This window comes from Galeopterus variegatus, unplaced genomic scaffold (genome assembly GCF_000696425.1).
Source record: "Galeopterus variegatus unplaced genomic scaffold, G_variegatus-3.0.2 Scaffold1598, whole genome shotgun sequence".
NCBI classification, from domain to species: Eukaryota; Metazoa; Chordata; class Mammalia; order Dermoptera; family Cynocephalidae; genus Galeopterus; species Galeopterus variegatus.
The window spans coordinates 165,945-179,769 of record NW_007727709.1 but is presented as its reverse complement, the minus strand read 5'-3'; the positions used below and the strand labels follow the sequence as shown (position 1 = coordinate 179,769).

General features: G+C 47.8%; 2 protein-coding genes across 2 annotated transcripts in view; both read right to left on the bottom strand.

Annotated features, from left to right (window-relative positions):
- FOXR1 (forkhead box R1) overlaps positions 1 to 4,770 on the bottom strand; it is a 12,976-nt gene extending 8,206 nt beyond the window's left edge. The window contains exon 1 of the mRNA XM_008577916.1: positions 4,673 to 4,770. Within this exon, the coding sequence (XP_008576138.1) occupies positions 4,673 to 4,733 (61 nt within the window). The 5' untranslated portion in view covers positions 4,734 to 4,770. The remainder of the gene's footprint in view (positions 1 to 4,672) is intronic.
- Positions 4,771 to 11,100: 6,330 nt separating this feature from the next.
- On the bottom strand, positions 11,101 to 13,253 carry UPK2 (uroplakin 2). Its single transcript, XM_008577891.1, has 5 exons — positions 13,132 to 13,253; positions 12,528 to 12,659; positions 12,198 to 12,336; positions 11,890 to 11,960; positions 11,101 to 11,485 (listed from the first exon to the last, which is right to left on the bottom strand). Exons 1-5 carry the CDS (start codon positions 13,205 to 13,207, stop codon positions 11,349 to 11,351), a joined length of 555 nt encoding a protein of 184 aa, XP_008576113.1. The 5' UTR covers positions 13,208 to 13,253; the 3' UTR covers positions 11,101 to 11,348.
- Between the last annotated feature and the right edge of the window lie 572 nt (positions 13,254 to 13,825).

The following is a 13,825-nucleotide window of genomic DNA, read 5'->3' as shown; positions in this document are numbered from 1 at the left end:
GCTGACAACACCAAGTCAAGGGTTAAGATCCCCTTACCGGTCATCTTTTTTTAAAAAACAAACAAACAAACAAAAAAAACACCAAGTCCATGGGTTCGGACAGGCCAGCCACCAAAAAAAAAAAAAACCAAACAAAAAACAACCACCACACACCAATTTACTACACCTTACTGTCTATTTCCTTGTGTGTATATTCAAGTTAATACAGGAATTTAACATACTAAACAATCTTCATTATTACTGTCATCTACTGAACTCTCCATCACCCCCCTCATTTAGAGGGGTTTAGCTCCTGGCTTACTGTCATTCTCTCCAACACTACTCCTGCCTTAAGTCTTGGCTTTCTTGAACTCTTTCTTTTTTTTTTTTTTAAAAAAGATGACCGGTAAGGGGATCTTAACCCTTGACTTGGTGTTGTCAGCACCACGCTCACCCAGTGAGCAAACCGGCCATCCCTATACAGGATCCAAACCCGGGGCCTTGGTGTTATCAGCACCGCACTCTCCCGAGTGAGCCACGGGCAGGCCCTTTCTTGAACTCTTTGCCAAAAGTTTTGCCTTCCACCCGACTTTAGGTTATGATTGAGCGCAATTGACTAAACAAATAACTGCAACCTCTCCATAATCTCATTTATGCACCACATAAAAATGCACCACCTCCCATCTTTCCAGCTAAGTACCTCTCAACCCCAGCTATGATCCCACTGAGATCACCAATCCGTTGATCTATGGCTTTAGAGCACTTGTTTGGTGGAGATGGATTTAATCAGGGTTGTGGTTTGGCCAGTCAGATGCTCCAAAACCGTAGAGAGTCCAGGGAATTGATGGTGTATGCAATGAGCCAGCATAATGTCTGACCATGGGATCCCAAGGTCAGGGAAGAGGACCTCTTGAGGAAGAGAGGAAATCAAGTGATTGAGAGCAGTGAAAGGTGACAGGATCAATGGACTGGTGATATCAGTGGGGTCAAAGGATAGCACCTCTGTATGTCTGTCTCTTCTCTGACAGATTCCCTGTGCCTTAAAGGACAATGTTCCAAAAATCCTCCCCTCTCATTCCTGTGTTGTTAATTTTTCTGTCTCTACTGGATCATTCTTAATCAGCATTTAAACATGCTCTTAATTCCCTCATCTTATTATTTATTTATTTATTTATTTTATTTTATTTTTAAAAGATGACCGGTAAGGGGATCTCAACCCTTGACTTGGTGTTGTCAGCACCACGCTCAGCCAGTGAGCAAACCGGCCATCCCTATATAGGATCCGAACCCGCGGCCTTGGTGTTACCAGCACCGCACTCTACCGAGTGAGCCATGGGCCGGCCCTCCCTCATCTTATTTAAAACACTTATTTGCCCCCGCTGTCTGTGCCAGGCCACTACTCACTATTCTGTATTTTTGCTACACTTTGAGGCAAAACTCTTTGAGAGGATTGCCTGTACTTCCTGTACTTTCCATATCCACTTCCCCTCCTTCCATTCTTTTGTTGTTACTGTCACTGTGCTTGTTTTGGTGGCTGGCCAGCATGGCGGGGTCCCTTCACTCTGTTGTTATCACTATCCTCCTTCCATTCGTCACTGTGCTTGTTTTGGTGGCTGGCCAGCATGGCGGGGTCCCTTCACTCTGTTGTTATCAGTATCCTCCTTCCATTCTTTTTTTTTTTAAAGATGACCGGTAAGGGGATCTCAACCCTTGGCTTGGTGTTGTCAGCATCATGCTCAGTCAGTGAGCGAACCGGCCATCCCTATATAGGATCTGAACCCATGGCCTTGGTGTTATCAGCACCGCACTCTCCCGAGTGAGCCCTGGGCCAGCCCCCCTCATTCCATTCTTAAACCCCCTCCAGTCAGGCTTTCCACGCCACCAAAACCTCTCATCAATAACCTCTGCTTTGTTAAGTCCAAACAGCAGCATTCACACATCTGACCACTCTCTCTTTGAAACGGCTTCTTCACTTGGTTTCCAAGACACCAGAGTTCCAATGTTTTGATTCTCCATGGTCTTTTTTGCTGGTTATTTCTTTTCTCTCTAACCTCTTTACCATGGAATACCCTCCAGGCTTCATCCATGCTCCTTCTCTATTCTTACTCCCTAAATTCCACCCATAAACCAAAGACTCAATTTACATATGCAGTCCACACCTCTCTCCAGAACACCAGGCTCATATATTCAACTGCCTACTCAGCATGTCTACTTGGATATCTAGTAAGTATCTCAAGTCAGCATGTTCAGAACAGAATTCCTGATCTTCCCTCTCTAAACCTGTCCTACCAGAAGCCTCCCCCATTTCAATAGAAGGCAACTGCATCCTTGTACTTGACCAGCCAAAAACTTTGGAAGAGTCATCCTCAAATATTTTTCTATACCACACATCCAATCCATCAGCAAATCCAGCTGGTTCTACTTTCTCACCACCTCCTCTGCTACCACCTTGGTCCAGTCTACCATGGTGTCTTATCTGGATCACTACTATAGCCTCCTAAGACCAGCTACATAATGTGTAGGGCCCAGTATGAAATGAAAATGTGGAGCTTCTTGTTAAACTATTGGAAATTTCAATACAGTGATAGCAGAACACTAAAGCAAACACAGGTACCTATGCAAATGCACAGGTCATGTTCATGAAGCTGGCCCTGAGATCATGCCACTCCTCTGCTCAAAACCTTGCAACCATGCCTCATCTTACTCGAAGTCAACTGCAAGGGATGGCTGGTTCGCTCACTTGGGAGAGCGTGGTGCTGACAACACCAAGTCAAGGGTTAAGATCCCCTTACCGGTCATCTTCCATTAAAAAAAAAAGTCAACTGCAAAGTACTAAAACTAAAAGAGGAGGAATTCCTGCTGTTGTCCACACCCTTCTGAGCTCTCCTCTTATTAACTTGGATCCAGCCTGGCCTCTTTACTATTCCTCAAACACTCCAGGCATATTCCTTCCTTACGGTTTGGGCATTGGCTGTTGCTTCTGCCTGGAAAACCTCACCTCTAAATAACCTCTTGGCTAGGGCCGGCCAGTGGCTCACTGGGAGAGTGTGGTGCTGATAACACCAACTCAAGGGTTAAGCACCCCTAGTGGTCATCTTTTAAAAAACAAAACAAAACAACAAAAAAACCCCCTCTTGGCTTACTCCCTCACCTCCTTTGACTCTGCTCAAATATTCTGGTACCAATGAAGTCTAATTTGACGATCCATTTACAACTGTAGCTGCCACCACCCCTTCCCCCATTCCTGAGCCCTCTTCTCCTGTTCCTTTTTTCCCCCATCATGGGTTATCACTCTATAGTATATTGTGTAATCTATTCATTTATTATATTTATTATGTGGATTATCTGTCTGCCCCCAGTAGAATGTAAGCTCTGTGAAGACTCGTCTGTTCTGTTCACTGTGTATCATGAGTGTCTAGAACACTGCCTGGCCAATTGGAGGTGTTCAGTAAATATTTCTTGAGTAAATGAACCTACAGGAATGTTCATTAGCATTAATTACACTGGCAGAGTTAGAGGCAATTTAAGGGTAAGGAGAATTAAAATGTAACAGATAAGGGTCAACCAGTTGCTCACTTGGGCGAGTGTGGTGTTGATAACACCAAGGCCACAGGTTTGGATCCCTATATGGGTATGGCTGGTTAGCTCACTTGGGAGGGCGTGGTGCTGACAACACCAAGTCAAGGGTTAAGATCCCCTTACCAGTCATCTTTGGGAAAAAAAAAAAAAAAAAAAAGATAATAAACCAGACCTGATTTAGCAACACAAACAAGTCTCAAAAACAATGGCGGGGGGGGGGGGGGGGGGGGGGGCCGGGAGACATTAAATGGTTTAGGGTTGGCACATGGGAGTGGAGGAAGAGGAGGGGTGGAGAATGAAGGGAGGTGGAAAATGAAGGGGGAAAATGCACAAAGGTTAATCCAAGGACCTTGCCCTGTGGGGTTGCAAAAAGGTACTATGAACGAAGGGTGACTATCTCAAGTCTCTACACCTGAAGTACAAAGAGAAATGTTTTTAAAAATACCACAATGGTCAACCATCCATTCAGCAAGTATTCAGCACATCTAGGTGTCAAGCAATGTTCTAAGGGGTGGGAATAAAACCGCAAACAAAACCGATAATTAAGGGCCGGCTGGTGGCTCACTTGGGAGAGTGCGGTGCTGATAACACCAAGGCCACGGGTTCGGATCCCTGTATAGGGATGGCCGGTTAGCTCACTGGCTGAGCGTGGTGCTGACAACACCAGGTCAAGGGTTAAGACCCCCTTACCGGTCATCTTTAGAAACAAAAAAACTGATAAAAAAATTCAAGAGACAGAAGCATAAGTAAAATATATGTATGCCAAATGGCGATGAGCGCCATGGAGAAAAGGCCCAGAAGAGACCTAGAAGGTTCTGGGCGCAGGGCGGGTGGGGCAGAGTGGAAAGCCTCAGTTTTTAGACTCGGGGCTGCCCTCAGGGGGCTTCCAGTCGAGGCTGGAGCTAACGCCCCACTCCCGAGTGGAGAATGCCAAGCGGGCGGTGGGGGACGGGGCTCCGGGAACTCAGAACGGGGGGTTCGAGGCCCAAACCCTCCCGGGAGAGGACGGAGGGCCAAGCCTGGGGAGCAGTCCGGGGGGCGCCCCGCCAGCCCCCAGCCCTGGCGACCCCGCCGAGCCGCCCATCCCCCACCGCAGCCCATTCCGGGCACTCACGGTTCTGCTCGGCTAAGGGCAGGTGCGCTGTGGTGAAGGCCAGAAAGGACTCGTTCCCCATGTCCCAGTCCAGCAAGCCCGGGACCTGGCCATGGAGGCTGTCCCAGAAGTTGGGATTTTGGAGTTTGAGGTCCACCGTTAGGGAGAGGAGCTATGGAGCAGCGCAGGGCAGGAGAGGCGGGAGAGACTAGGGTGAGGCCTCGAGGCACTTCCTCAAATACCTGCGCTGTGATTGAATTAGGTGGACTGCAGCGCAGGTGTGCGGCGTCTGCGTTTGACGCCCCCAGCCCCTAATGGACTCCGCCAGTGAAGGCCGAGACCCTGCTGGCAAGTCTTTCCTCAACCCCCTACTGTTACGTTTTGGGGGCTGGGGACCTTGGGGATCCGCAAGGGAGATATCCCTGACGATCTTCCCGTCTACATTTGCACAAAGCTCTTATTTTATTTAAAAGATACAATGATCTCATGATCGTATTAACATCTACTTTCTAGAAGTTCAGATAGGTTTTATGGCTTATCCAAGATCACATCTGTAGTAGATGGTGGAGATAGGATTAGATGGAATCGTGACTTAATTTAAAATTTTGTTTTTAATAATTTCAAATTTACAGAAAAATCCCAAGAATGCTATAAAAAAATTCCTGTATATCCTTTCACCTAGATTCATTAAGATCGATTATGAATATTTTCTCACATTTTTATTTTTCTATCCGTGAATATTACTTTTTTTTTTTTTAGAGATGACCGGTAAGGGGATCTCAACCCTTGACTTGGTGTTGTCAGCACCACGTTCTCAGAAGTGAGCCAACCGGCCATCCCTACATAGGGATCCGAACCCATAACCTTAGGTGTTATCAGCACTGCATTCTCCCGACTGAGCCACGGGCCAGCCCTACATTTTTTTTTTTTTTTTAAAGATGACTGGTAAGGGGATCTTAACCTGTGGCCTTGGTGTTATCAGCACCACGCTCTCCAGACTGAGCCATGGGCCAGCCCTACATTTTTTTTTTTTTTAAAGATGACTGGTAAGGGGATCTTAACCTGTGGCCTTGGTGTTATCAGCACCACGCTCTCCCCACTGAGCCACGGGCCAGCCCTGGATATTACATTTTTTCCTGAACTACTGTATTTGAGAGTAACTTGCAGATATCATGCCCCTTTATGCATAAGTACTTTAATATTTTATAAAAACAAGGACATTTGGCTTACATAACCAGAAAAATCAGAAATCAGAAAATTATTGAAATCAGAAAATTAACATTGCTTTGGTACTAGATGTAGTATACAGATCTCATTCAAGTTTTACCAATTGTCCTTTACATAATTTTTTTTTTCTAGGATCCCCTCCATGATCATGCACCACATTTAGTATCCATATTTCTTTAGTCTTCTTTAATCAGGAGCAGTTTCTCCACCTTCCTAATCTTTCATAACATTGAAATTTTGAAGAGCAAAGGCCATTTATTTTGTAGAATGGCCCTCAGTTTGGGGATGGCTGGTATCTCCTCATAATTAGAGTAAGAGTATGCATTTTTGGCAAGAATGCCACAGAAGTGATGTTTCTTTCTTATTGTACTACATCAAGAGGCAGGTGATGTCAGTTTGTCTCATTATTAGTGATGTTAACGTCAATCACTTGGTTTAGTGGTATCCACCAGGCTTCTCCACTGTAAAGTTACTTTTTTTTTCCTTTTGTAATTAGTAAGCAATTTGTGGGTAGTTTGAAATTATCTAAATCCTGTTCCTCATCAAAGTTGGACCCACTAGCATCAATTTATGATTCTTGCCTGAATTAGTCATTACTGTGATGGTTGTAAAATGATTTTCCTAAATCTTTGATTCCTTCTTCATTTATTTAGTTGGTGTTCTAAATAAATTGTAAGGAACAGCTTTTCCTTCTCCCATATTTGTTTGTTATCGGTATAAACTCAATGGATTCTTATTTATAGAGTGGGTTATAATTCATGACTATCACTGTTTGTTTTATTTTTATTTTATTTTTTGGCAGCTGGCCGATACAGGGACGCAAACCCTTCACATTGGCATTATATCATTGTTTGTTTTAATTCTCAAATTATTCCAGATTTGGGCCGTGGGTGAGGCAGTCCCCTTTAGTTCCTCTGTGTGGCATCTCGGGTTCCCTTCTCAGAGCCCACCTACCTCGTATTGTGTTGCCTATTGCTTGTCTACCAGACCAGAAACTTTGAGTGTAGTACCTGGTACATTGAAGACCCTCAATAAATGTTGTTTTAGGGGGCTGGCCGGTTAGCTCAGTTGGTCAGAGTGTGATGTTACAATATCAAGGTCAAAGTTCAGATCCCCATACCGGCCAGCCACACACACGCACCCAAGATGTTTTAGCCAAAGTGAAATCAACAGCTTCCATTTATAAAGTTTGCTAGGAATCTACCTTTAATACCAATACCAATAATAATTTCAATGATTTGTTATAATACCAAGGTCAAAGGTTCAAACCCACATACTATTATTATGAAGGCTGAAAATTTAGAAATACTGAAATATACTTTATCTAAATCAATGGAAAGTCAAATACACATTCTCACTCATGAGTGGCAGTGTTGCATATAACCTACCAGTAGTAACTTTAAAATCAGATTCATTTCAATTTCAAATTGCATAACTGATAAAGTAAATTTTTTTCTCCTGTGATTAAGAGGGAGCAAAAACTTCAGTCAAAGCAGGTGTTTCAACTGCTAAATGTCCAAAATGTTTACTTCTGAATTTCTTCAACTTTTAAACTACCAACAAAACATTTCAGTAAAAAATTTAGCTTATGGGCCGAGCCTGCGGCGCACTCGGGAGAGTGCTGCGATGGGAGTGCAGCAGCGCTCCCGCCGCAGGTTCGGATCCTATATAGGGATGACCGGTGCACTCACAGCGCTCACTGTCTGAGTGCCGGTCTCATCTTAAAAAAAAAAAAAAAAAAAATTAGCTTATAACATCAGGGTCCAGGGTTTGGATCCCCATACCGCCCAGCTGCCAAAAAACAAAACAAAATTTGGCAAAAGACTTGTATAGACATTTTTCCAAAGAAGATATATAAATGGCCTATAAGAACATGAAAAGATGCTCAACATCTCTAATCATTAGAGAAATGCATATCAAAAACCACAGTGAGATACCGTGCCATACTCACTGAGACAGCTATTATACAAACATACAAAATGTTGGTAGGATGTGGAGAAATTGGGACCCTTGTACATTACCGCTGGGAATGTAAAATGATGCAATTACTGTGGAAAACAGTATGGTGGTTCCTAAAAAAACTAAACAAAGGTTGGCCAGTTAGCTCAGTTGGTTAGAGCACAGCCTCATAACTCGAAGATAATGGGTTTGGATCCCCATACCAGCCACTTCCAAAAAACAAACAAACAAACAAAAAAAACCAAAAAACACAAAAAAACCTGTAGAATTACCATATGATCCAGCAATTCCACTTCTGGGTATACATTCAAAACAACTGAAAGCAGAGACTTCAACAGATATTCGTATCCCATGTTCATAGCAACATTACTCATAATAGCCAACAGACCACTAAAAGCAGAGCTGCCACGTAAGGGGATCGCAACCCTTGGCTTGGTGTCACTTGCACTGCGCTCAGCCAGTGAGCGCACCGGCCATTCCTATATAGGATCCGAACCCGTGGCGGGAGTGTCGCTGCGCTCCCAGCGCCTTACTCTCCCGAGTGCGCCACGGGGCCGGCCCAACCCAAGAGTTCATTAATGGGTGAATAGATAAACAAAATGTGGCAAATACATACAGCCTTAAAAAGGAATGAAATTATGATACATGCTACAACGTGGCGGAACCTTGAAGACATTATGCTAAGTGAAGTAAGCCAGACACAAAAGGACAAATGTGTGATTCCACTTATATAAAGTACCTAGAATAGCCAAATTCATAGAGACAGAAAGTAGAATGGTTGCCAGTGGCTTGGGGAGGAGGGAATAGAGATTTCTTATTTAATGGGTACAGAGTTTCTGTTTGGGATGATGAAAAATTCTGAGTGGACCCGGCCCTGAGGCTCACTCGGGAGAGTGTGGCGCTGGGAATGCCCAGGCTGCCGGTTCAGATCCTATATAGGGATGGCCGGTGTGCTCACTGGCTGAGTGTGGTGCAGAACACACCGTCCTGAGGGTTGCGATCCCCTTACCATTAAAAAAAAAAAAAAAAAAAAAAATTCTGGGAGTGGATTGTGGTGATGATTGCATAACAGTGTGAATGTACTTAATCCACTGAAATGTACACTTAAAAATGGTAAAAATGGTATTTATTTATTTATTTTTTAAAAGATGACTTGGAATTATCAACACCACACCCTCCCAAGTGAACCAGGAGCCGGCCCTAAAATGGTATGTTTTATGTTATGTATATTTTACCACAATAAAAATAATGTGTATGGGGGCTGGCAGGTTAGCTCAGTCAGTTAGAGCACAGCCTTGTAACACCAAGGTCAAGGGTTTGGATCTCTGTACTGGCCAGCTGCCAAAAAAAAAAAAGTTAGCATTAGTAATTCCTAAAATTGCTTTGCACAGAATCTCCTGGGGGCCTTTAAAAAATAGCTGGTTGGTTGGCTGGTTAGCTCAGTTGATTAGAGCTCAGTATTATAACACCAAGGTCAAGGGTTCGGATCAGCATACCGGCCAGGTGCCAAAAAAAAATACTAACGCCTCGCTCCCACTATTCTTTCCTTTCTTTTTTCTTTTTTTCTTTACTGTGGCTCTCAGATCTTATCATTCTGATTCTGGTACGAGGTGTGACCTGGTGGTCATAAGGATTTTTTTAATTCTAATGGGCAGCACAGTTTGGCTCCCAATCCAATGCTCCCCCTACAGCATCACAAAGCTGGGTGCCCAAACCTCCCTGGGCTGGTGCAGTTATTGGGGGAAGCATAGCGAAACCCTTCTCTCTGCAGGGCATGTCCTCCCTGACCCTCTCTCCTAACTTCCGGCCTCAGTTTGGTTCGGCCCACCCAACCTGACGTGTCCACTCCTCTCCCATCACACGGCACTTATCACATTTTGTATTTAATTGTTCACATTTGAGGTGGGGCTCTGTCTCTTCCACTAAGTTCCATGTTAATTCCACGAGGGAGGAACAATGTCTTTTCGCAGCTGACTCCGACCTCCTTCAGGAGCGCCTGGCATATAATAAATGTTTGGTCAGTGTTTGTGGAATGAAAAAGATTGTCGTCCTCCCCTTCCATTGTCTCCCTTTCCCTGGCTCTTGGATTACTCTAGAAAGGAGTCATCATGGTCATTGTTCCAGCATCTTCTAACTCCTCACTCTGTGACTCACTTCTGATTATTTTCACAGAAGTTTTGGCACTTTCCCTCATTGGTATTCCTCTTCAAGGGCTTCATCATTCATTCAAGCATTTGTTCGTTCACTTATTCAACAGGTATTTATCGAGTACTGACTGTGTCCCAGGCACTGTGGATTAAAGCAGCTGCTCTCAGGGAACTTAAGTTTGGTAGAGGAGACAATGGAATAAGCACATGGACACGTAATTATGAGGCATGGTAATGCTCTGAAAGACAGGAAAGGGGGGAATGGAGGTCAGAGGAGGCTTCGCTGGAGAAGGACAGTGAGCTACCTACGGGAATTGGTGTGGAGAGGGAGAATAGTCTGTGCAAAGACCCTGAGGCAAGAAAGAACATGGGACATTGGAGGGAACATGGTAAGAGCTGAGGGACAGTTTGGAGACAGATAAGGCCTGGCCCTGAAGGTCACCTTAAAGATTTTGGCCTTTACCCTAGGAGTAATGTTAAGATCACTGGTCCCTACAAGGAATGTATATTGGAGAGGACAACAGTGATGAGGAGGACCACTCCTGCCCTCTTCCCTCAGTTACCACACTGTACCTCTCTTGTCCCCTCCAGCCAGGGTTCTTCCATTTCTGCTCCCACCTCCTGTTTTCCACTCCTCCCCCTCCACTGCCCTGTCGTGTCTCACCCTGGTGGCCCTGTCTTTGTCTTCTCCCCAAAGGAGCCTCTATTCTTTCCCCAGCACTTTCCCTTGCTCTACCAGCCCCTGCCCCCAGGCCCTCAGGCGTCCTGGCCCCACATGGTGTACCAGCCCCGGATTCTGCCCCCACCCCCAGGCCCCTGGCTGGGTGTCATGCTGCATGCTGTGGAGGGTGCAAAACCCACATTCCAGGTGTGGGTCTGAGAACTCTGACTCCTGGGCTCTATCTCATCTGGCCCCCGCCTGCCTGACTCATGGGAAAAGCAACTGTGGGGCCATGGGGCAGGGAGGGGACCAGAAGCACCTGCAGCCTGGACATTGATTCTTTAGGTTTGTACCACAGTGAAGCCCACTAAAGGAAAACACATATGGCACTCACAGTGTCAACCTTTATTGTGGGGACTTATGGAGGGAGGGGAATTGTTTTGTGGGGGGAGGTCAAAGTGGTGAAATGGGAGGAAAGTCAGCTCTGACAGGAGAGGGGTGAGGGGAATGACAGGGAGTGCTGGAAGGGGAGGCATTGGGGAGCAAGGAGATGAACAGGGGGAGGAACGGGAGGGGGGCAGGGAGAGGCAAGTGAAGGCACTGGGAGAGCCAAAGGCTGGTGACAGACCAGGGAGGAGGCAGGAAGGGGGAACAGAGAGTGCCCTGGAGTCCCCGGAGGAGCCCGCTGCTCAGAGCAGCCTCCTCACTTGCGGGTGCCCAGTGCCAGGGTGATGATGAAGCCCAGAATCAGCAGGAACATGGCGACGGAGAGCAGCACTGTGATGACTACCATGCCCCCTGTCCGGGCCATTCCCAGCCCAATGGACTCCACATTCCTTCCTGTGAGAAGAGCCAGAGGAGAGGCCTTTGTGGGCAGGAGGGGCCCCAAGCCTGCCTGGGCCCACCGCCTAGCCCCTCATCCAGACATCCAACCAGCCATCCGTTCATCCATTTATTCATCCAACCAACCAACCGATGGATCCAAACATCTGTCAAATAAATGTTTACGAAGCATCTCCCATGTCAGCCACCGAAGATATGGAAGTTAAAGGACACAGTCCTTACCCATGAGGAACTTTTAGATTAGTCCTGTGGCAGATGAGTCAACAGGGCTCATCCGCACAGGGCTGAGGGGATGAAGGGAGGCGCAGCTAACCCAGACTGGGGGATGACGTGAGAGGGATCAGGGAAGCTTTTGCCGACTCTGATCTGAGATGTGAAAGGGAGGTGGGAGCGTTACTTACGAGGAAGCGTGGACATGGCCATCTCTCTACTGGACTCAGTGGTTGACCCCTTCGTCACTAGGTAGGAAATGCTTTTGTGGGGGGAGTTAGGGGAGAGAGAGAAGAGAACCCTCCATGAGTATCTGGGGCTTGGGGGAAGAGGGGCACCTCCCCACCTTCACAGCCGTGCCTCCCACATGTGCACTCCTCCCAGAGAGGCCTGGTTTTTACATCTGTTAGCCGTGCCCTTGCTCTCTCCCCCACGATGGCCAGCTTCTCTTCCTGCACCCCCACCCTGCAGGCGTCCCAGGCCTGGACTGGGTACCTACTAGTATTTGGTTCCTGGCACAAGGTTTGTCACGTGGTATGCACTGAGCCGAGTGACTGTGAAGCCAGCCCCACTGTCCACCACACTCACCAGCTCCCTGCGCCCACGGCATGGAGGCACCACAAAGCTGGACTTTACCACTGGGTAGAAAATTGGGAGTGGAAGCCAGGGTCAGGTTTCTGGAGGCCCACAGCAGAAGGGGCAGCTTTTAGGGTGTGGATAGCCCAGGGGAGGGGTTGACAGGAAGGCATGATTAGGGGGAGGGATGCTGGGGGGTTCTGGGAAGAGGTCTCTGGGGACAGGGGGGATGCCTTGGGAGAGGGTAGCAGACCTTTGCTGTCATTGGCTCTCCGGACCATCAGTGTGGCATTCCCTCCTGTGAGGTGACAAGGGGGCAAGGCAACTAGCAAGCTCTCTGTTAGCGCTGGGGACAGCAGACCAGAGACACTTGAGATGTTGAAGTCTGCTGGGAGGTCAGGAGGGAGCTCAGATGGGATCAACCCCCTCCCGGCCGTCAGGTCCATCCCTGTCTCCCCCACCCCCTACCCCCAGGCCATTTCTAAGCGTACGGAGTCCATCTCCCGTTCCACTGTGCAGTGGTAGCAGAACAGCCCGGCCTGTGCTGGTCTGACCACCAGGTGGCAGGCTTGGGCTGCTGAAGCTGGAGCCCACCTAGCTGCTCTGCAGGAGTTGGGCAGGGCCCAATCACATCCCTACCCACAGCCTTGGACCTTTTCCCATTCCTCTCTGCCTCCTGGGTCTGGAAGAGGACCAAGACTGTGACATGGGTCCAGTGTCTGCTGCCTGGCCACTGCCATCACCAGCCGCCACCCCCAGTTGGCCAGATCAGTTCCTCCTTGAGGGCTCTGAAGGGCACAGTGCCCCCTGTCCAGGCCCCCAAGCCCATCCCCACCCCCACAAGAGATGGAAGAGACCTGCAGCCCCTGGGGCCAGGACAGCCAGCAGAATCAGGATGAAGGGCCAGGTCCGGATGGGTAGAGGGGATGTCATGCTGGGCTGAAAGCAGGACTGGTGCTGGCAGGCTGTGGCTTTCTGAGGCAATGAGGCTCTGCCCTGGGGTGGCTGATTTTGTCTTGGGAGTGGGAGGGACTGGAAGGGAATCCAGTCCAACCTGCCCCTTGGGCCCTATAGCCTCTGGTGGGGGCCCCCAGACAGGTTTTTCAGGATGGGGAGCTGGTCTTCAGCCCAAGGTGGGGGGGAATATATATATATTTATGCCCTGGCTGGATCCTGGTGGCTTAGCCAGCTGCAGGGAGGCAGAGTAACGAAAGGGGGGTGAAACCACCCCTTCTTCTGGGAATCCCACATGTAAGGCACAGTATTCCTGTGTGCATGTGTGTCTGGAGCCTGGCCTATAGGGGACTGCTCACCCAGGTGGCAGGGTCTTCCCAGGAGGGCAGCCAGTTCTGAAGTTGCCCTGGTATGTAGGAAGGGGAGAGTAACCCCGAGGGGCTCCTGAAAGGGCAAGAGTGGGAGAGAAACAGACCATTAGTAGGGGTGGGGGCAGTAGAGCCATGGTTCCCATTCCTGGTGTTGACTGAGGCCCAGGTACTGCTGCTCTGGGAGAGGCAGCAGGTGTTGGTGCCAGGCAGTGCACAGAGCTTCAGA

Excerpts from the sequence above, each read along its gene's own strand:
- UPK2 (XM_008577891.1), bottom strand. The coding sequence starts at position 13,207 with ATGACATCCCCTCTACCCATCCGGACCTGGCCCTTCATCCTGATTCTG. Across the intron at positions 12,660-13,131 it reads CCTGGCCCCAGGGGCTGCAG|ACTTCAACATCTCAAGTGTC; the intron begins GTCTCTTCCATC and ends ACCTCCCAGCAG. Across the intron at positions 11,486-11,889 it reads GGCCATGTCCACGCTTCCTC|GAAGGAATGTGGAGTCCATT; the intron begins GTAAGTAACGCT and ends CTCTTCTCACAG.